The sequence below is a fragment of the Caretta caretta genome, chromosome 7, assembly GCF_965140235.1.
Source record: "Caretta caretta isolate rCarCar2 chromosome 7, rCarCar1.hap1, whole genome shotgun sequence".
Lineage (NCBI taxonomy): Eukaryota > Metazoa > Chordata > Testudines > Cheloniidae > Caretta > Caretta caretta.
This window is the reverse complement of record NC_134212.1, coordinates 30371119-30393976: the sequence shown is the minus strand read 5'-3', so window position 1 is coordinate 30393976 and position 22858 is coordinate 30371119. Positions and strand designations below refer to the sequence as shown.

The 22858-nt window shown below is 55.2% G+C and overlaps 1 protein-coding gene across 3 annotated transcripts; it reads left to right on the top strand.

The window, feature by feature from the left end:
* Positions 1-766: 766 nt before the first annotated feature.
* On the top strand, positions 767-21725 carry RELA (RELA proto-oncogene, NF-kB subunit). Of its 3 annotated transcripts, none has more exons than XM_048856037.2 (11): positions 767-1370; positions 13642-13686; positions 14830-14981; positions 15619-15767; positions 16135-16226; positions 17333-17470; positions 17869-17973; positions 18418-18630; positions 18781-18861; positions 19309-19407; positions 19600-21725. In XM_048856037.2, exons 1-11 carry the CDS (start codon positions 1364-1366, stop codon positions 20211-20213), a joined length of 1695 nt encoding a protein of 564 aa, XP_048711994.1. In that variant the 5' UTR covers positions 767-1363; the 3' UTR covers positions 20214-21725. The 3 variants fall into 3 exon arrangements, with proteins under 3 accessions (XP_048711994.1, XP_048711991.2, XP_074986474.1); XM_048856034.2 differs by lacking the exon at positions 767-1370 and adding an exon at positions 12299-12320 and having other exon boundaries at positions 19312-19407; XM_075130373.1 differs by lacking the exon at positions 767-1370 and adding an exon at positions 12299-12320.
* Positions 21726-22858: the final 1133 nt, after the last annotated feature.

The following is a 22858-nucleotide window of genomic DNA, read 5'->3' as shown; positions in this document are numbered from 1 at the left end:
AATGTGTGGCTCCCATATAACAGGGGTTCTCAACGTTTTTCTTTCTGAGCCCCTGCCCCCCAAATATGCTATAAAACCTCCATGGCCCACCTGTGCTGCCACAGCTGGTTTTCTGCATATAAAAGCCCCACGCCACAGCGGGTGCTGCAAAGCTAAGATGCTCAGGCTTCAACTTCTGCCCCAGGTGGCAGAGCTTACGACCTCAGGCTTGAGCTCTGCACCGCTGGGCTTTGGCTTTCTGCCCTGGGCTCCAGTGAGTCTAACACTGGCCCTGCTTGGTGGACGCCTCCCTCCCTCTCAAACCTGCTTGGGGCCCCGCACCCCTAGTTGAGAACTGCTGTTATATAATGCTCCATCCTATTGCCCCTCCAATCCTAGAGTGCTGCACCCTAGTGCCTATATAGCCTAATAGTGTCACACACACGCAAGTCCGTATGGTCACATGACACCCAGCCTATGGGTCCCATATATAGGGTGACCAGACAGCAAGTGTGAAAAATCGGCACAGCGGGTGGGGGGTAATAGGAGCCTACATAAGAAAAGGACCCAAAAATCGGGACGGTCGCTTTAAATCGGGACATCCGGTCACCCCACCCATATGGCTCTGTGACGCCTTGCCCTGGTACCTGCCGCCTCTCTCTATTTCTCGGCCCCTCCCTCTCTGGTTTGGGATTCGCCCCTGCTCCCTTCCTCGCTGGCGCTGCCGTTCTTCCGGATCCGTCGCTTCCGCGCCTGCGTGGAATCCCCCGCTCCTTTGCATGATGGGCGGGGCTTTCCCAGCAGCGGGGCGGGTCACGTGGCGCGGGCATTTCCGCGAGCGGCGTAGCTTGCGAACGGATACAGCGGCGGCGCCTGGATCCGATCCCGCCGGAGGCCCCCGCCTGGACCACGCCCCCTCGGCCCCGCCCCTGCCTCGGACCCCCGATCGGGGCCGGAGCCCCGCTTCCGCCTCGGAGCCCCTCGAGGGGCTGGACCCGCCCTAGCTGGGCTCCCAGGGGCATCCCCAGCGGCACCCCTCTCCCGAGTGGGGTGGGGACCCCCGTAGGAGTCAGAATCCCCCCATTCCCTGTCAAATCCCCCCCCTTGGCGCCTACATCCCCCCGTCTCGGGGTGGGAGCAGCTGTGGTACTGGGACACCTCCATCCCCGCACGCGCTCTTATTGTGGACTGGGGTCCATCTCCTGAGCCCCCACGCAGGGGCCAGCCCTAGCCTGCGGAGCCCTCCCCCCCCAACCTAGTATCCCCTGGATTCTTCTGGTTCCCAAACTGGGAGCCCCCCTCCTCGACTCCCTCCAACCAGGGAGCCCCCACCCCCGTACCTTCTTGATTCCCAGCCTGGGTCCTAGCCTGACTTCTGGCAGAAATGGATGGTAAGTGTGTACCCCCACTCCAGCAATATGGGCTTTCCCACAAATCCAGAACCCCCATTTACCTCTGGGGTGTCTCTACTCCCTTCACCCCCGTCTCTGGAGGGGCGTGTGTAAAATGGGAGTCGCTGAGACAGTTGGGTGTGTGGAAGCAGCTGAGCTTATAGGGACGGGGGGGGGGGAGGAAGCCCCCATTATTGGAGTGCTGGTTCTGAATATGGGGGGCTTGGAGAGCAGCTGGGATTCCCCAGGAACGTGGGTTTCCCCCGCTTTGTCCCATCCTCTGCTGCCCATTATTTCTCTAGCTGCTGCATTTCTGGGTCCCTGTCTTGTTTTGAAAAAGTTTTGTTGTGGTGGTGTCTGGTGAGACCTGCTTCCGGGGCCTTGGTTGGCAGCGAGTTCCTTGTTTGCTTTGGGGGTCAGACAGGCACAGTGGATTTGGGGGCTGAAATGTGGTGTGGGGGGAAGAGATGAGGATTTGTGTGCCATAAAAAAAGCCAACACATTGGGAAAAACACAGATAGCAGAATCCTTCGGCATGGAGGAAGGGCCGGGCTGGAGTTGACTCGACACTGTACAGCATAGAAACGGCAGCTCTGACGTGATATATTAGGCCTGTAAACCATCATATTTGAACACCTAGTTCTTATATAGTGTGGCACTTTCTGTATTATCCCGTAACCCAGAGCTCTTCTGTCTCGCCAACCAGGGCAGAAATACAGTGACAGAGTAAATTAATCCCTTCAAACCGGAAGTGTTTTGTTGTTATGTGTTTGAGACTTGAGGAACTCAATCTGTTTAGCCTAACAAAGAGAAGGCCTGATTTGATCTGTGAGCACTACGTGGGGAACAGAAATTTGATAATGGGCCATTCAGTCTAGCAGACAAAGGCCTCACAAGCTCCAGTTCTTGGAAACTAGACAAATTCAGACTAGAAATAAAGTGTTTCTGTTTTAACAGCGAGGGGAATTAATACACTGGGATGACTTCCTAAGGGCTGCAGTGGATTCTCCATCATAGGCAACTTTTAAACTAAATTGGATGATTTTTCTAAGAGATCTGCTCTAGTTCAATCAGGAATTAATTCGGGGCTGACCTATATGGCCTGTTATACCAGAGTTCAGAGTAGATGATCACAGTGGTCATTTCTGGCTTTAGAATCAGCAAATCTATTTGTATTGCACTACTATGTAGGAGCCCCAGTCATAGCCCAGGACTCCTTGTGCTGGGTGCTGTACAGACCCAGAACAGAAAGATGGTCCCTGCCCCAACAAGCTGACAGTTCCTACTGAATTAACCCTGTGACTGGCTCATGTGCTGGGTGCATCCTCCAGATTTGTAGCTCACTAGAACTGTACCACCTATGGACTCCAGTCAAGATTCTCTTCTGCCTATGTACTTTTCATGAAGATGTCCTCGGTGTTGCCTTCCTTAGAAATTTGGAGGTGGCGGAGCGGGGAGGTTTGGGCAGCTGGGCTTGTAGGCTCTGGAGAAGAGTTTGTGACTGAGCCAGCCACCCATTTTGGCTGAATGGCTCAACATGAAACAGCTGATTGTGTGGATGTGTTGGGACGGTCCTCATTAGAGTTCAAAGTTAAGGTGGCGATTGTTGCGGGGGGGGGCGGGCAAGAGCATGTTGGTGACGCTCTGTTTTTAAAGGGCTATTTTTTCACAACCTAGGGAGCTAGAAAGGATGGATATATCTATATAACAAACTCCATTTTCCACACCCCCATCAATTCAGGCTATCTCCACCCCCAGTTCTCTGCTCCTTTCCTACCCTTGTAGGCTCCGAAGTGGGGAACTACAACGAGCCCTAGAAGTCACCAGTCCTCACGTGTCAGGGCTCCGGTTGAGGGGTTGGGAAGGAATTGCTCCCCACCCAGCTGCCTTAGGGAGGTGGGGTGCTGGGCTGATGGAGCCCACTGGTTTGATCTGGTACAGCTAATCCTAAAACTTCCAAGTGCCTTAACTAGACCCTGCCACCAGAACCAGAAGCCCAAATACCATTGGGGCTAGTGTGCCTCAGCAGCAACTGAGACAAGACCTTAGGGTTAAAATAAATAACACCATCTTTTCCCTGCTGCTAATACCTATTTATTAGGTGTATTGTGGTAGCACCTAGACTCTCTTCCCCCTCCCCATCCCCCCGACTGAGGTCAGGGGATGGTACTGGATGCTTTCCAGACCTCTGGCTGAGACCTAGCGCTCCCAGTTGTGGTGGGCACTGCCCAGACACACAGCGAGGGACAGGCTCTGCACAAAGAGCTTCCAACTGAGACCTTGTCTAAGGTAAAAGGTTTTCCAGCTATGTTGGCTAGGAGTGTAGAACCCACGGCCAATGCAGTGGAGACATCTTTGCTGGTATACTCTGCCTAGCATAGACAGGGTGTTGAAAGACACAGGGTGAGAGGGGAAACTGAGGCACAGAGAGGGAAAGGGACTTGCCCAAAGTTGGTGGCGGACCTGGGAATAGAACCTATGTGTCCTGAGTCCCAGTTCAGTGCCCTAGCCACTAGCCCTGGTGCAGGGTAGGGATTGTCTTTCAGTGTGTGTCTCTGCAGTACCAGACATGGTGGGGGGCTGTGTGGCTCTTGGCATCACAAAGCGTTCCCAGTCTTGGCCAGGGCCTGTAGACACTTCTGTAATACGAGTAATAATAATGGAACAGGTTATTCTGATTCTGCTCTCTGTTATCCACCCAGTCGTAGGCTCTGATTCAGCAAGGTGCTTGTGTGTAATTCTACCCAGCATGAGTATTGATATTGCTGTGTATTTCATATGTGTTGGTAGCACCAGGAGCCCCAGTCCCGCAGCAGGACTCCATTGTGCTCGGCGCTGTACGAAGAGGACAAAGGTACTCCCTGCCCCAAAGAGCTGGCTGGGAGTTACTGCAGTGAATGACTTTGAACTCAGGCTAATTGCCAGGCTGGATCAGGCCTGAAGTCCTTCTAGCCCCATCTCTGAAACCAGCTGCTGCAGAGGCAGGCACAAGACGCCTCCTGTGGGAGCAGCTGAGGGGAATAATCTGGCCCCCTTCAGTAGTCTCCTGCCCACTCTGACTGGATAAGAGCAGCTTCATCGCTGAGGCAGGAGGTTTGATGTCCCATCCAAAACTCTGTCTGGCTTTCCAGCCTTTGCCCTTCCAACTCCATGTAGTCTTGTTCACCAGAGAAATGGCCAGTCCCTTCTGGATTCCTGCTCAGCCCCCAGCCTCAGTCGTAGCCTGTGGCAATGGGTTCTGCAGGTGAATGGTGCCGTGCGTGGAAATCCTTTCCTCTGATCAGTTCTGAATTTGCTGCCTTCTGATCTCAGCCAGGACTCGATTCAGGGCACGCCTATGGTCTGTGTGAGAGAGGTCAGCCTATCTCAGGGGGCCCTTCCGGCCTTAGAATCTATGACTGTCCTAGTGCTGCCAGAAAGCAAGGGATGCTCCCAATCTCTCCTCTTTACCATCCTTCGCTCAGATCCAAGGTGAGCAGCCCTCACTGCTCTCCACTGTTCCAGGCCTCTCAGCCTACTAGGAGCCACCTGCAATTCTGGGCCCTGTAGGAGGTGGCATGCCTAGTGCTGTGTGTGACTGCACCATTGGTTTATATGCTGGCATTGGAAGACCCTTCATCCCGCTCTTAGGGCACTGTGTAATTTGTTTGCTTTTTGACTGCTGCTTTTAATCAATTCGTCCCATCAGACGCCTGAACCCTTGGTCTAACGCACATATTCAATATTATTTGTATTATGGTTGTAACTCAAGATTCCAACTGAGATCAGGGTCCCCCCATGTGCACAGCTGGGGGTGGGAGAGGGGCCATCCTGTTGTGCCAGGCACAGACACACAATATGAGAGAGTCCCTGCTCTGGAGGAGCTCACAGTCTGAATAGACGAGGGGTGGATGGGGAGGCAGAGGCACCAAGAGGGGAAAGGACTTGCCCAAGGTCACGCAGCAGCTCGGTCGCAGATCTGGGAATAGAACTCAGGAGTCCTGACTCCTAGGACAGTGCCCCTATCCACTAGACCATGCTGCCTCTTAATTCTTGTCAGTCATGCATCATAGTAGATTTCCAGGCCAGAGAGCCATTCCTGTCTCCAGCCCAGATCTGGTGGATGAGCTAGAACATTGGTTTTAGAGTGACGTGTGAGCTGGATGAAAAGACCCCAAGTAATAGATACTCCACCCAGTCCTAGAGTCAGCTGTTCTAATGGTTAATCCCCCTCCCTGTTAAAAATTTGCTGAATCCATGAGATTCTTTATACAGAAAGGCAGCCTTGAACTCAAAGGGTTTTTTAATAGAAAGAATCAGGGGGAAACATCTTTTTGAGTTCAGGCTTTAGAAATATGGCACAATACGTCAGCCTAAGTAATTTAGGAGCCGGTCTCATTTTAAAGAGACTTGGGCGAGACTAGGAATTTAAACTCCAGTCTCTCTCACTTAGGCGTGTTTGAAAATTTTCCCAGGCTGACCTGAAATAATCAATTTAATTCACTGGCTACAGTTAATCCCGCCGTTTCTTTAATTTAGTTTTAAATGTGAAGCCTGTTTTGATAAGAGAAGTTTATGGATCCAAAACATTTAAGGTTTTGTTTAATAAAAATGCATTTTAGATGCTGTTTTGTGTGTTTAATTAAATTCCAGTCACCATCCTAATGCAGCTTGACACAAATAATGAGCAAAAAGTTAACTATCTAGTAAATAAGCTATATGTCTTTTTACCATTTTCTAACATGCTAAAGATGTTCAGTTAATAAGAATCTGAAATATTAAGCTATATAATTGCTTAAATAAATGCATATTGTTATAGTGTATTCTCTTAGGCAGCAAAAAGGTGTACCAAATCTCGCGTAAAGGCTCTGTTTAGTTGTAACTCAGCATGTTTTAATGAGGAGGCACCTTTCTTTAGAAAATTGCTGAAGTACAAAGTTTATGAAAATGGATGATTGAAATTGAGGCTTCCCACTTCGTAATTTAAATCACCTTGATTTTAAATCAGTCCACCGTGGTTTCCTAGAGTTTAAGGACGCAAGAGATCATCAGATCCTCCAGTCTGACCCTCTGTATAACACGGGGGGTTCATTTTCATCCAATCCTGCTTGTATTGAGCACAATGCATTTGAATCCTCAGGAGGCTAAATTATTGTGAGCCCCATGCAGAGAACAGGCAAGACCAAGGAACCCCCAGTGCCCAAGGGACCTGCGCTGGCAGGGAATCGCTGTGATGAGCCGTGTCCAGCTGATCCCAGCAGGTGACCTGCGCCCCATGCTGCAGGGGAAGGTGAAAACCCCCAAGGACTCTGCCAATCTGACCTGGGGGAAATTCCTTCCTGACCCCCAGTCTGATGATGGGCTGAACCCTGAGCATCTGGGCAAGACCCACCCACCAGGCAGCTAGAGAGAGGATTTGATACCATCTCAGAGCACTGGCCCACCCCATCCAGTGTCTCAGCTGGGCTGATCTCTGGTGCTTCAGAGGAAGTCAGAAAAAAATCCCCAACCCAGACATAAGAGCATAAGAACGGCCATACTGGGTCAGACCAATGGTCCATCTAGCCAGAATCCTGTCTTCCGACAGTGGCCAATGCCAGGTGCTTCAAAGGGAATGAACAGAACAGGTAATCATCAAGTGATCCATCCTCTGTTGCCCATTCCCAGCTTCTGGCAAACAGAGGCTAGGACACCATCCCTGCCCATCCTTGCTAATAGCCATTGATGGACCTATCCTCTATGAACTTATCTAGTTCTTTTTTGAACCCTGTTATAGTCTTGGCCTTCACAGCGTCCTCTGGCAAAGAGTTCCACAGGTTAACTATGCATTGTGTGACAAAATGCTTCCTTTTCTTTGTTTTAAACCTGCTACCTATTAATTTCATTGGGTGACCCCTAGTTCTTGTGTTATGAGAAGAAGTAAACAACACTTCCTTATTTCTCCAAACCAGTCATGATTTAATAGACCTCTATAGTATCCCTCCTTAATTGTCTCTTTTCCAAGCTGAAAAGTCCCAGTCTTAACTAACTAAACGGATCTAGTTAGCTGTACATTGTGGGAAAAAATCCCTTCCTGACCCCAGAAAGTGACTGGCTGAAGCCCTGAAGCATGAGATTTGATTACAGTCATCTTAATGTAGACAGTCTCTGTCTTTTTGCAATCATGGAAACAAAATCAGTTTAGAAGCCGCTGCCATGAGGATTTAAATCTGGCCCATCTTTGTCTGATTTCAGCATGTTCATTGGAAACAGAGTGTCTGCAAATTTAAAACTGTTTTTGTGGGGGAAAATACTTTCCCACTGCAACAATTAATCCATGGGACTCACTGCCACATGACTTTATTGTGGCAGAGAGCTCAGGAGGAATTGCATAGGGCCTGGATGCTCATAGGGCAATCGAGACATCCCGAGAAAAGATTAAAAAAAAGACAAGCAAGCCTTTTGGAAGGGCTTTGGAGCTTCCTGCTTCAAGCCACAAGCTGCCTGCTAACTAATGGCTTAGTGACACTCCAGGAGCTCAATCTATTTAGTTTAAGGCAGGGGTTCTCAAACTGGGGGTTGGGACCCCTCAGGGGGTCGTGAGGTTATTATGTGGGGGTCATGAGCTGTGTGCCTCCAGCATTTATAATGGTGGTAAATATATAAAAAAGTGTTTTTAATTTATAAGGGGGGATCACACTCAGAGGCTTGCTATATGAAAGGGGTCACCAGTACAAAAGTTTGAGAATCACTGGTTTAAGGGATATATAAACTCCTTCACAAGATGCATGCGCAGGGGAGTGTGTTTGTGTGAATTATGCACACAGGACACACACACACACACACTGCTCTGTAGACAATCTCATGTGTGTATAATAATCTTACCTCTTATCTAGTACTTTTAATCAGATTTTAAAGCACGCTACAAAGGGGAATGATATCATTCTCATGCAGCCACCTCTGGTGTGGGCCACTGGGGCTGTTTATACAGAGATCCCTTTTGCCCAGCACTGAAATGCAGCTGCAATTACCCCTATTTTACAGATGGGGAAACTGAGGCACAAAGAGGGAAGACTTACCCAAAGTCACCCAGTAGGCTGGTGGCAGAGCCAGGAATAGAATCCAGGAGTCCGGATCTCCAGTGCCATGCTCTACCCACTAGCCACACTGTGAGGTCCATATGTAATATTCACCTCCCTGTATGATGATGCACAGAGGATGGGAGTCTCACAGCCCCCAGCTACCCAGCCTAGTTCTGTAGCTCAAACTGTAATGACGCTGTCCTAGTCTAAACTAGAAAGGATTTGTCGGTATTGCCAAACCAGTACAGTCATGCCGGCAAACCTTCCTAGTGGAGACTCTGCTTATACCGGCAAAACACTCCTTATACCGGGTCCCTGAGCAAAACAAGCCACTGACAAAAGGACTTTTTTATCATAATTATCAGTGCTCTCAGTCTGTTTGCTGCTGTAACCGTATCTGCATTGGAGCTTTTGCTAGTATAAAATGTTAACAGATCTCACCCGTGACATTGCTTTTACCAGCAAACGTTTTGAGTGTCGATCTGGCCTCAGTCTTTTAACTCGGGAAATCCCCAGTTCAGTCCCTGGGCTCAGCCAGGATTGTGGCTGTCCTGCATGTGTGTATTTTACATACACACTCCCCTGTATGCACCTCTCGGGCATATACACAGGGAACAGAAAGTACCTACTTGGGGACAGAAGTTGGATAACATGAGGGCTCTTCAGTTCGGCAGTCAGAGGTGTAACGTGATCCAGCAACTGGAAACTGAAGCTTGCGGAATGCAGATCGAAAATAAGGCAACATATTTTTACCAGTCAGGGGAATTCACCAGTGGACCAACCGTGGGTTGTGGTGGATTCTGCATCACTGGCAATACTTAAATCAAGATTGGATGGTTTTCTAGCAGATCTGCTCTGTCCCGGATGAACTAATTCCAGGCCAGCCTATCTTATATATAGGGCCCTACCAAATTCAGGGTCCATTTTGGTCAATTTCACTGTCACAGGATTTTAAAAATCATGAATTTAATGATTTCAGCTATTTACATCTGAAATTTCACAGTGTTGTCATTGTAGGGGTCCTGACCCAAAAGGAGTTGGGGGGGGGGGGTTGCCTTCAGAGCTGGGCAGCTGGAGAGCGGCGGCTGTTGCCCGGGAGCCCAGCTCCGAAGGCAGAGCTGCCGCCAGCAGCGGTGCAGAAGTGAGGATGGCCTGGTATGGTGGTGCCACCCTTACTTCTGCGCTGCCGCCTGCAGAGCTGAGCCCTCGGTCAGCAGCCACCGGTCTCCAGCTGCCCAGCTCTGAAGGCAGCAATGCAGAAGTAAGGGTGGCATGGTATGGTATCACCACCCTTACTTCTGTGCGGCTGCTGGTGGGGCGCTGCCTTCGGAGCTGGGCACCTGGCTAACAGCTGCCACTCTCCAGCTGCCCAGCTCTGAAGGCAGCACAGAAGTAAGGATGGCAATTCTGTAATCCTCCTACCATAATCTTGTGACACCCCCCCCCCGCACCTCTCTTTTGGGCCAGGAGCCCCAGTTTGAGAAACGCTGGTCTCCCCTGTGAAATCTATATAGTATAGGGTAAAAGCACACAAGAGACCAGATCGCAGTGGGCCCGTCTGGCCTTACAGACGATGGACACACTATCCTACTCCACTGTACATACATGCATGATTGTCATCTGCTTTGCAGACAAGCAGGACACAAAGGCGGTTCCTGACGGCATCCCAACTTTGATGGCTTTTGGGGAGAGATGGGGGGGTACTGGCCCCAGGGGTCAGTGGGGAGGCATAGCTGGGTTGTCTCTGGAAGGGGACGGGAGGAAAACCTTGCTGCCTCCCAGACTCATAGTCCCCATCCCCTCCCAGAGCTGCAGCTAGAACCCAGGAGTCTGACAAGTCACCAAATGTTTCCTGAAACTTGAATGGACCTGCATATGGAGGCAGCAGAGCCCGGTCGGTGCATAAAGCACAGGACTCCTGGGTTCTTTTTGCCACCTTGATGAGCTGTGTCACCTTGGACAGGTCCCTTCCCCTCTCTGTACTTCAGTTTCCCCTCCCATCCTTTCTCTGTGTCAATTGTTAGATCTCCAGAGCAGGGACTGTCTCTCACTGTGTGTCTGTGCAGCGCCCCCCCGTGACGGGGCCCAGCACGACTGTAATGCCCGTAATTCACAGAGATGAGAAGTCCCCATCTAGTTCCATTCTGTCCCCTCCGCTCCAGCACCCAGGGCAGGATTGTCCCCCAGGGCTCCAGTTCTTTGTCCTCTGTGTGCTGGGCTCCTGCCACACCCCTGGCTGGGGGGCTGTCAGCCCAGCCTCTGGCCACAAGATTCCCCGCACAGAACAAATGTCCTCAAGGGAAAAGAATTGTGTTCTCTGTGCCCCTCCCTCTGCATCCCAGCAGCTGCAGCATGCTGGGAGGGGGCATGGATCCTAGGGGACTAGGGCTCTCCATCCCCGGAGCTGGCAGTCCCGGGATCAGTGGATACGTATGGGGCAGTGGTTAGAATATTGCCCCCCACCCCTCATTATTTCCACTTTAAAAACTTAGTGCTGAAACAGGCAGAAAACTCCCTTCAGGTGCCCTCACTCCTGACCCACAGCCCCCTGCTAGGCCAGTCCTGGGCCCCCCCAACAGTTCTGTTGGAGCCCCTCCCTCCTGCCCCACAGCCCTCTGCTAGCCCAGCCCTGGGTTACTCCTCCCCTCCCCCACCACCTGTGGGATTTGAGTTGATATGAAATACAGATTCTGTTGTTCTTCCTCTTCCTAAATTGCTGCCTCCCTTGGTCCCTGCACAGGCCCCATAAATCACCTCCCACTAGCAGTGCTGCTGGGACAATGGCACCTGGTTAATGAGTGAGCTGGGCCCCTTGGGAACCAGGGTGCAGCTCCCAGCTCTGCAAACAGAAACCGAGGGCACTAACTGCTGGTCTGAGCCAAGCTGGGAGCCCCTGGGCTTGGCGGAATCAGGCTGCAGACCTGGAGGCCTTAGTGTGTGCCGGGGGGGAGCTCAGTAGGGGGCGCTCTCCCCTCACAGTCTGTGCTGGCCCCAGCCCAGAGATGAGGGTGCCATGCCAAAGGGAGCGGGCTGGGGGAGCTCAGTAGGGGGCGATCTCCCCTCATAGTCAGTCCTGGCCCCAGCATCCCTGCCTGGTGCTAGGGTGCACGGTGCTGCAGATGCACCCAAGGCTGTGATGTCTTCGCCCAGCAGAGGAGTGGGGAACTGGAGGGCAGCGTCAGTTGCTTGTACGTGACAGGGCAACCGGCTGCCCTCAAGCGCCGGTCAAGTCCCACTTCTGGTTCTCAGCAGCTCGGTCTTCCCAGGAATTCCCTGTTGGAGCCTTTGTTCCATGGAGGTGCTCTGTGGGGACTGGGGGCTCAGGGCCCTGCCTGGGAGGTGGTTGGGGCACCCAAAACCACGGCTCCTCTCCCAGAGCCAGTAATGAGACCCAGGAGTCCTAACTCCCAGTCCACTGCTCTAACCACTAGTCACCATTACTCTCCTAGAGCTGGGACTTGAACCCAGGAGTCCTAATACTTACTCCGTGCTGACCTGCCTGCATCTCCACTGGGTCAACACTCCCGACTTACGCTGGTATAACTACATTGCTTAGGGATGTGGGAAATTCATCCCCCTGAGCGACACCGTTAACCGACCTAACTCCCAGGGCAGACTGAGTCAACAGGAGGGCTTCTCCCACCAACCACCCCTACCTCTTGGGGAGCTTGAGTACCTACGCCGACGGCAGATGCTGCAGCGCTGGAAGTGTGGACGAGCCCTACATGATGGTGCCCCACTCCCTCCCCACTTGGAAGGATTTGGGTGTGTCGCTGGGCAGGGTCCTTCACAAACGGGCCAGGCCCTGATCACCCCATGCCTGAAATCCACACAGATCACCTGGCTGGGACAACATGCACCAGGGAGAAGGCAGGGGATTGTCTTCCCAAAGGAAGCAACCAGAAGCCAGGTGCCTGGGGGTGTTCAATGGGAAAACCCTGTGTTGTATAATTTATAAACAACCTCCCACGATCCGCCCCAGAAGTGGCTGTATCTCAGTGCCAGGCAAGGGATCCCTTAGGTGTGTTTCTGAAAGATGTGTGCTTGGGAGGGGACGCTCTCTGTAACAGGGTTTGTCTGGTGCTTGCTGTTACCGAAAGTTGGAGGCCTCTCTGGTCCTGTAGGAATGACGTGTCTAGTGTGCGGCCCATTCTACAGCTGCTATAAAAAGCATGCCTCATTTCATCCTCCAACGAAATGCAGCCACTTCTAGGGTGGAGCATAGCAGTGTACAAGAGCCGCACATCAACGCCGCACAAGGGTGTCTGGGGCGAGTAAGAACAGCTGGAACTGCCAGTGCATCTAGGGAGAGCAATGGAATTACCTGAGCTGGAAATTCCTCAGGACAGTGGGGTTGAGGGGTCAGGATCAGCACAGTGTCCCCTAGTGCTGCACGGGGGCATCTGTGCCAGCCCTGACTGCAATGGGAGAGAGCCTGTTTCCTTCAGCACTCTTTATTTCTCTTGGAGGCGTGCCAGCTGCATCCTGACCTGGCAGTGCCTGCAGTCTGGGTGCCCTGTGACAATTGGGAGTGGTGCCAGGCTGGCAAAGGCCCCATGTGAGTTATGGGAAAGGGCAGCACTGTGTGGGAGCTGGGACTTTGCCACCTCTGGGACAGGATCTGAGATCAGGAGCTTTTAACTCCCGTCATGAGCCCCCTGCACTGCCTGCCCACTTCCCCAAATCCTCATGCTGCCTGGACATCAAGGAGTGAAATAGCCCTGAGTGGAGCTGCATGTCACTTGGCATGTGAACCCCCATGTCCAGGACACCTCCCACCCCAGAAGATTCCATTCTACCTCCCTGAATAACCCCCTTCTGTTTTAACCCCATTCACCATTATCTTTTATTTCTAATTCCAAATGACTGTGCAGCTGCTAGCCAGCCATGTGCCTACCCCAGAGACAGTTGCATCTCACCCCCACTCTTTCCCCTGGGGAAGCATGAGCCCTGTTGCCGGTGGGCAAGTCAGGATTCTGGGCAGCAGGGGGCAGCACGGAGGACCTCATAGAAGCATGTAATAGGCATGGGGAGTGAGAGTGGAGAGGATGAGGTGCAATACCAGGTCTGTACACTAGGTGGAGCTGATTGATGGCAAGAGAGCTGTTTTCTGGGTTGGGAAAATACCAGCGCCCTAGCTGCATGCTGTACCTGTGGAACTCCCTGCTGCAGGAGGTTGCAAAAACCCTGGCTCTGTCATGCCAGTAACCACTCCCATTCTTGCCTTTCAGACCTGCTGCCACTTGCCTTCCTCCAGCAGGACTGGGGCCTCCAGGGTGAGTCATGATTCAATTTGTGTAACTAAACTGAATGTAATTAACAAAATTATGATTGTTAATAATGTATTTCACTAGCAGCTGCCCTCCAAGTCTGTTATGTCTTTTGAAGCATTAGTCCCTTGCAAAACCATCTCAAGCACTAGAGATTATCCCCGTAGAACCTAGGAGTCCTGGCTCCCAGCACCTCCTGCTCTAACCCACTTGATCCCACTCTCGTCCCAGAGCCAGGAATAGAATGCAGGAGGCTGCTGTGCTACAGTGAGTGGGGCAGAGGTTCAGTAGGGGGCACTCTCTCCCCAGAGTAAATGCTACCCCAGTACCGCAGCATGTCTCTAGGGTACGCCGTGGTGCTAGAAGTGCCATTCACTGCAGGAGACACAAGTGTGACACTACATCTCAGCACCAGGTGAGGGATGCATGTCTAAACAGCCTCCTTACCCCTCCCCAGAGGCGGCTGCATCTCAGCACTCTGGGATCCTGGTGTCAGGGGTTCCCCAGCCTGGCGGGGTGGGAGTTGGGATGACTCATTGTGGACTCTGGATTAGTCACATTGTGAGGTGGATTCCTGCAGTGGAAGCTGCAGTCGGTGGCTGTGCCCTGAGTGACAAGGTTCAAGCCTGGCTCTGGATGGAGATCTCCTGGGGACTCCATCTCCTCCCTGCAGGGCTGCTGGCCTAATGCCAGCGAAGTGTGACATGGGGGGCTGTACATACCACTGTTGTGTTAAAGCTCCAGTCAGGGGAAATCCACAAGAGGGAGTAGCTGCCCCAGACTTGACAGGCCTGTGCTGAGATGTGGGGGCTGTTTATACAGGGATCCCTTGCCCCATGCTGAGCTGCAGCCACCTTGGGGGTGGGGAAGGAGGGGTGCATAGGGGCTGTTCAGAAGGACTCCTGGGTTCTGTACAGTTCTGAAAGAAGAGTGGGATCTAGTGGATAGGGCAGGAGGGACTGGGAGTCAGGACTCCTGGGTTTTATTCCCTAGTTTGGCCACTGACCCAATCCATGTGCCTCAGTTTCCCTCCATTGGATTTACGTCCCTCAGGCTAAACCCATTGCTGATTGCAGAGGTGTGGGCACAGGTGGGTGATGCCAAGGGTGGGTCTGTCCATTGCTCATGTCTGTCTCTCTGTGCCCTCAGACCCTACCCCCAGCAGCACCCCCTACGTGGAGATCATCGAACAGCCCAAGCAGCGCGGCATGCGCTTCCGCTACAAGTGTGAGGGGCGCTCGGCCGGCAGCATCCCCGGGGAGCACAGCACTGACACCACCAAGACCCACCCCACCATCAAGGTCAGCCCCTGCCCTGCCCCAGTGCACCTCTCCCCCACACTCCACCTCAAGATCAGCCCCTCCCTGCACTCACAGACAAGGTCTTTGCACCTCCAGTGCCCCCTCCCATGCCCCCTAGGCATTCCCAATCCCTCACTTCTGGGCGGGTGGCCTGGACCCCCTAACGAAATCTGGGGGGAAGGATCACTGCCTAAAGGATAGAGCAGAGAGCTGGGAGCCAGGACTCCTGGGTTCTATCCCTAGCTCTGGGAAGGGAGTGGAGTCTCGTGGGACAGAGTAGGTGGGGTGAGGGTGAGCTGAGAGCTAGGTTCTCTCTCTGGCTGTCTTGATTTGCTGCATGACCCCAGAGTGTGCTGCTCCCCCACTCTGTGACTCAGTCCCCCCCCATGCCCCCGTGAGATTTGAGGAGGGTCTCTGAGTGTTAACACTCCCGAGCTCCCATGTGGAGCAGGACCCCAACAATGCCTGATGCCAAAGGCCCCAGACCCCTGCAACTGCAGGTGTCATGGCTCATGGGTGCGGTGAGTATGGAAGGTCTCAGCCTGATTTCCAGTGGGAATGGGAGGGAGGGGCTCCTTTCCAGCCTTGCTGAGGATCCTTGGAGCCCCTAACCTCTGCCCCCTTCTCCCACCCCCAGATCAATAATTACACAGGCCCCGGGAAGGTTCGTATCTCTCTGGTGACCAAGGACGCCCCCCACCGACCCCACCCCCACGAGCTGGTGGGCAAGGACTGCAAGGACGGCTACTATGAGGCTGAGCTTTCACCTGAGCGCAACATCCACAGGTGAGCCCGGACGCCTGGGTTCAATGCCCAGCTTTGGTAGGGGCGTGGGGGTCTGCTGCAGTAGAGATGTGGGGCTGGAGTCAGGACTCCTGGGTTCTGTCCCTGGATTGGGGGAAGGGTGGTTGTCGAGTGGGTTAAAGCGGGGTGGGGAGCCGGGCATCAGGACTCCTGGGTTCTATTTCAGCTTTGCTGCTGATTTGCTTTGTGGGAAATTGCAGCACTACGATGGGAGGGGCCTGACCCAGGATCTCTCAGCAAGTCGGGCAGAGCTGGGGACGGAATCCAGGGGTCCTGCCCCCCACCCTTCCCGGGGCTGGGCTGGCACCGTGCAGGGAGGAGCGGTGGGTAACTGCTGCCTGCATCTCAGCTTCCAGAACCTGGGCATCCAGTGCGTGAAGAAACGGGAGCTGGACGAGGCTGTGGCACAGCGCATCCGCACCAACAATAACCCCTTCAATGGTGAGTGGGGGACTGCCTGGGGGTGGGGCAGAACCAACCGCAGCCCCTTCGAATGGGGGGGGGACTGCCTGGGGGTGGGGCAGAACCAACCGCAGCCCCTTCGATGGGGGGGGACTGCCTGGGGGGGTGGGGCACAACCAACCGCAGCCCCTTCGATGGGGGGGGACTGCCTGGGGGTGGGGCACAACCAACCGCAGCCCCTTCCATGGGGGGGGACTGCCTGGGGGTGGGGCACAACCAACCGCAGCCCCTTCCATGGGGGGGGACTGCCTGGGGGTGGGGCAGAACCAACCGCAGCCCCTTCCATGGTGGGGGACTGCCTGGGGGGGTGGGGCACAACCAACCGCAGCCCCTTCCATGGTGGGGGACTGCCTGGGGGGGTGGGGCACAACCAACCGCAGCCCCTTCAATGGGGGGGGGACTGCCTGGGGGGGTGGGGCACAACCAACTGCAGCCCCTTCGATGGGGGGGGGGACTGCCTGGGGGGGTGGGGCACAACCAACCGCAGCCCCTTCAATGGTGAGTGGGGGACTGCCTGGGGGTGGGGCAGAACCAACCGCAGCCCCTTCAATGGTGAGTGGGGGACTGCTTGGGGGTGGGGCAGAACCAACCGCAGCCCCTTCCATGGGGGGGGACTGCCTGGGGGGGTGGGGCACAACCAACCGCAGCCCCTTCGATGGGGGGGGGACTGCCTGGGGGGGTGGGGCAGAACCAACCGCAGCCCCTTCAATGGTGAGTGGGGGACTGCCTGGGGGGGTGGGGCACAACCAACCGCAGCCCCTTCGATGGGGGGGGACTGCCTGGGGGGGTGGGGCACAACCAACCGCAGCCCCTTCAATGGTGAGTGGGGGACTGCCTGGGGGGGTGGGGCACAACCAACCGCAGCCCCTTCGATGGGGGGGGACTGCCTGGGGATGAGGGAGAACCAACCGCAGCCCCTTCGATATAAGAGGGGGCCAGAGCCAGTAATAGCCCCTTCATGCAGTGTGGGAGGAGGAGAAATTGCCCAGGCAGGGTTGGAGCCACGGATCCCGGGAGAGGGGAGGTGGGGATGGGGATCTCAGCCACCCTGTGTGAGCCTCATTGCCCCTCTCTTGCCCCCACAGTGCCCCTGGACAACCAGAAGGGGGACTATGACTTGAACGCCGTGCGGCTCTGCTTCCAGGTGTGGGTGCAGGACCCTGTGGGCACCGGGCACCTCGTCCCGCTGTCCCTCGTGGTGTCACAGCCGATCTACGACAACCGTGAGCCCCGGAGGGAGGGAGCCGGGCCCAGCTGCAGGGGTTGGGGGTGGGGGTCACCAGCATAGCAGCGGGGGAGAGGGTACCTTGGGGAGGGTCCTTGGCCCAGAGATTGGGGAAGTTGGTGGGGGTCTCTGGAGCGGCAATGGGGGGTGGTACAGGACAATGGAGGGGCTGAGGGTTGCAGTGGGGAGGGGGTCCCTAGCACATGGATGTGGTGGGGTCCAGAGGAAGAGACTCATGTGTGCCCCCATGTTGGTTTGTATTGGGGTCCCTGATGATTTAACTGGGAATTGGTCCTGCTTCGAGCAGGGGGTTGGACTAGATGACCTTCTGGGGTCCCTTCCAACCCTTAGATTCTATGATTCTATGATTCTATGACTCCCCCTTCCACTCTCCAGGAGCCCCCAACACGGCTGAGCTGAAGATCTGCCGGGTCAATCGCAACTCGGGGAGCTGTCTGGGTGGGGATGAGATCTTCCTGCTCTGCGACAAGGTGCAGAAAGGTAAGTGCTTGGGGGGGAGCCGTGAGGCTGGGGCTTACTCCCTGAGGGTGTGGGTGCAGGCCTTGGGCTCCTAGCGTGTGGTGGGGGGATGAATGGGTGTGCTGGGCATCCCCAGAGGGGATGAGTACAGAGGTCCTCTTGTTCCATCAGGGCACAGTTGGCTTTATCCCCAAATGCTGGATCTCCAGCCTGGCTCCTCCCACAGGGATGGTGACTCCAACCCCACCCCACTCCCATACACTCCCACCCCCCAAGCAGCTGGCTCCATTGCTCTTTGATGCGGAAGCCAGTGGTTAGAATGGGGCGGCCTGGGGTCTATCCACAGCTCTGGGAGGGCAGTAAGGCCTAGTGGTTGGGAGGCTGGGAGCCCAGACTCCCGGGTTCTATCTCCAGCTCTCCCATTGGTGCCTGCAGCCCCCTCACCTCCCCTTTGCCTCCCCCCAGAGGACATTGAGGTCCGGTTCTTCAAGGACTCGTGGGAGGCCAAGGGCTCCTTCTCGCAGGCAGACGTGCACCGGCAGGTTGCCATCGTGTTCAAAACCCCGCCCTACCAGGACCAGGCGCTCAGGGAGCCGGTGACGGTGCAGATGCAGCTCCGGCGCCCATCTGACAAGGAGGTCAGCGAGGCCATGGAGTTCCGCTACCTACCAGATGAAGGTACCAGGGGGGCCTTTCCTCGAGGGGGCGCCAGCTCCACCCTGGCTCGAGGGCAGCGGGACTGGCTGGCTCCAGGGGTGGGGAATGTGACCCCACCCCGGGGCAGGGCGGAATCAGCCCCCAGGGATAAAGGGCCATGCTCTCCCCTAGGTGACTTCCACCGCATCGAGGAGAAGCGCAAGCGAACGCGGGACACCTTCAAGAACTTTGTGCAGAAAGCGCCTTTCGCAGGTGAGGCCAGGGGTGGGCGATGACTCTTAACGGGCAAGGGGGGCAGAGTATCTAGGGGGATGGGGAGGAGATTGTGGGGGGTCTCTTTGCTGGGAGGGGGGAAGGGGTGGTCTCTGAGCTGGGCAGGGAGAGCCTTTTAGCTGGGAAGGGGGCTGGGAAGGAGGGGCTCTTTGGGGGAGGGCAGCTCAGGAGGGTGGGTGGCTCTTGAGGGGCAGGGGTGGGGGGGTCTTAGAGTTGGGCTTCAGGCACCTAAGCCAAGGGGGGTTGAGGGAGAGGAGACTGAACCTGGTTGTCTCTAGTACGAGGGTCGGGGGTATGACTGTGGTGTTGGGAGGTGGAGCCCATTAGTCTCCTACATGGAGGGGGAACTGAGGGTGGCCTCGCTGCTGTGGGGGGGTCCTCTGCTCTGGTGCCCCCCCATGTTACTGACCCTGTCTCTCCTCCCAGCAGTGGTGGTTCCGGAGTCACGCTCCCCGCGTCGGATTGCTGTCCCTGCCCGCACAGCTGCCATGCCCAAACCCAGCCTCATCCGACCCAGTATGAGTGGTAAGGGGGCTCCAGCCACTCTACGCAGGGTGGGGAATGGGCCTTTCCTCTCAAGGGGGCACCAGTTTGGGGGGACTGCACAATCCCCCGTAATGCTTCTCTGTACCATGCTGTCCTAGAGGGGAGGCACTGGGGTCCCTGCCCATGGGATTGGCCCCCCCACCTCCCAGCACTAACCTCTCCCTTCTCTAGGTCTCACCGGAATGGCGGGCGCCATGGGGCAGCTGCCGACCATCCAGAAGCCGCAGGCCACAGCCCAGCACCCCCCCTTACCCTTCACCGGGCCCAGCCGAGCTCCTCCTCCTCCCACCCCCCAGCTGGGCTTCAGTACAGTCAACCTGGAGGAGTTCTCCAGCCTGGGCATCTCAAGCCGGGCCCAGCCCCCACCCCCTGCTCCCGAGGCCGAGCCCAACTTTGACCCCTTCTTCCACCTGCCGTTTGAGGGCGGGGGCGACTCAGTCGCCATGGAGCTGGGGGCCTTGCTGGAGGACACCACCTACACCAGCCTGGAGTCCATCAACACTACTGAGTTCCGGCAGCTGCTGAGCCAGGGGTCGTCCACCGAGGGTGCTGACGGGCACAGCATGCTCCTGACCTATCCCGAGTCGATCACCCGCCTGATGAGCAGCCAGCGTGGTGTGGTGGGCGTGACAGGGGAGGAGCCACAGGGCAACGGCGGGGGTGGGGGGGCCAGCGGTGCCAACAGCTTCATCAACGGGGTCCTGGGCGGCCTCCCGGAAGAGAACCTCACCTCCATGGGGGATCTGGACTTCAGCGCCCTGCTCAGCCAGTTCAGTTCCTCTTAGTTGGGACGCTGGGAAAGACGGACTGACGGTGACACCCCCCACCTGGCTCTGCGCAAGGGACTCGGGGGGTAACTGCTCATCCACCGAGAGCCCTCCCACCGGGGGGATCGGACTCTGCCCTGGACTCAGTCAGCTCAGGTCCCCCATCCGGCCTGCCTGGGCCTTGTATTACTGGCTTCATTTGGCTATCAATCTCACTGTCCGCCCACCCCATGCCTCCCCAGAGCCCTGCTCTGTATCCCCCCCCACTCCATCCCCTGCACTACGGGGGGTCTCCCACTTGTCAGGCTGAGGGGGCAGCGCCAGGGGTTAGTTCCCTCCCCTGTTGCAGCGGGAGGAGCAAAAAGAGCCTGACCCTCTTTTCACAGGAATAGAGGGGGGAGGAGCAGACAATGGACTGATCCATTGTCAGGACTGGGAGGGGACAGGCTTCACCCATTATTCACAGGAGGGAAGAGGAGGGGAGTGAAGCTGCCCTGAGCTTCTGGGTTCCTTCTGCTCTGTCCTCCCTTACCTGAAAACTGTTGGCTGGGGTGGGGGAGCTCTGCCTTAGCTCCTGCAGCAGCTCTGATTGGCTGCCTATCCCCATTCCCAGCCTCCTGGGGATGGGCAGCCAATCAGAAAGGGTTCCCTCAAGGCAGGGCTGGGGGGTTCTGGCATCCAGACCGGCTCTGTGTTGTGGGTGTATTGTGGGAGGGGGAATTCTCCTTCCCACCCTCAGAAGGTGCCTTAGCAGAAGCAGCATTAACTCCCCCCACCCCTTTGCAGCTGGGGAGTGTGAACAGGACCCCTCCCACCCAGCAGAGGGCCTGTGGTGAGCTGTGGGAGACCCAGCACCCCCTTGCTGGGGGGGTCTCCTCCCCCTGTTGCACATTGGCTTTGAGAGCTCTGCAAGCTGTGTAAGGGGGATGAGGGTTGTTGCTGCACCTTGTTTCGGGGCATTCTCCAATTCTTGTATTATAATGTGCCTTGCTATGCGGTAGGAAGGGGTGGCACTGCCCCTCCATGCCTAGTGCCCCTGGATCTCCCCATCCCTGCTCCATGGCTCAGAGGACTCAGCTGGGCCTGCAGTTGGGGTGGGGGCAGTGCCCAAAACAGCCAGCAGTAGGTGCCCTGTTGCACAGAGCACTCTTCCAGGTCTGTAAAATGAAGCTGGCCCTGCTAGGTGTCGTAAGAGAGGCTATGAACCTATCAGAGGCTCTGAGCTACTCCTCCCGCTGGCACCGGCTTGCAGCAGGAAGGCCCAGAGAGTAGTGCTACAAAGCACCTGGGCCCATCACGGCCTCCTGCCCCTCTCTGCATTCACCATTGCAGGGTTTGTATAGCGTTCCTCACCCTATATTTTGGCTTCCACTGTCGTTTGTCTTACTATTGGCTAAATGTAGCTGGACGGTTTTAACCGTGAGTGACACGTATTATTAATGTATTTGCTATCTCTGGGGCGCAGGGACTTGCTTCCGTGCCCAGTTTTTCCGCTGACTTATGTTCCTAATAAACCTGAGTCAAAGCGCAGCCCCCGGCTTCTTATTGGCAAATAGAGATCTGTTCTGAGACAGTCCATGGAGGGCCTTGACCTCCTGGGTCATGAAGTCCCATGCTATCGCAAACCACCCCATCAGCAGCAGCCCCTGCCAGCATTCAGCTGCTTCCCATTCCCTCAGCATCGCTCCCAGAATTGAGCTGGTACTAGTGTAGCTCCAGCACCTCCTGCAGGGGCTGCCTGGGTATGTCATGGGTGTGTGAGTGAAGCCAGTTGACGCAGGGGGGAGAGTGGGCCAGGTCAGAATTGTTATCTTGACTGTGGACTGGATCTTGCTCTTTGAACTGGAGTGACTCCAGGTGTGGGGGTGAAGTTAGGGCCAGATCTTTCTCACTGAACTCAGAGCACCCCTAGGAGTGTGGGTGAAGTTAGACCTCAAAACTTATGCTCTGGCCTTTCTCTGAGAGAGATTCTCTCTGAGAATCCAACATGTCCCCCATTGCAGTCAATGTCCTCGCTCCAGATCTGGCTAACAGGTCAGAATCTGGCCATACACCCTGGGCTGTGGGGAGCAAAGAGGCTTCACCCTGTTTTTGCTGTTCTAAGAGGTGGCCAGAAAATGGTTTAAAACAAAAAGACTTGCTTAATTGTTAGCCTTTAAATTATGGTCTTGTTCCCAGGGAGGAGGGGGATGGAGTGTGTGGTAGGAATGTGGTGTCATAACACTGACCATTCACACTCCCCCCTTCCACTTTTAAGCCAATTTAATTCTTGTTTTGTGGAAACACTTCATCAGAAAACCCCTTGTTCAGGACTCACCCCCACCCTTGTAAGAAATGCCAGATCAACCCCATCTAGTCCTAGGTCTGGTCTCTGATAGCAGCCAGAACCAGGTGCAAGAACCTGCCAGTAGCAACTGTGACATAATCTGTCCTATGAAAGTCTCATCCTGCCCCCTAATTTTTGAGAGCAACTTAAGATGAAGCATCAGTTTAATATCCCATAGTAACTGGCTGTTCTTATCCAGATAAATGGCCACTTGCTCTTTCAGTCATAAATTTGCAGCCTCAATGCAGCCCTCTGATAGAGTTCCCCAGGCTAACTAGACCTAGAGCTTTGCTGTTCATCAGTTAGCTCTTTGGGCCACAAGCCAGAGCAAGCCAAA

Coding starts and splice junctions, on each gene's coding strand:
- RELA (XM_048856037.2), top strand. Junction 16,227..17,332: donor CAACAATAACCCCTTCAATG/GTGAGTGGGGGA, acceptor TTGCCCCCACAG/TGCCCCTGGACAACCAGAAG. Junction 17,471..17,868: donor ACAGCCGATCTACGACAACC/GTGAGCCCCGGA, acceptor TCCACTCTCCAG/GAGCCCCCAACACGGCTGAG.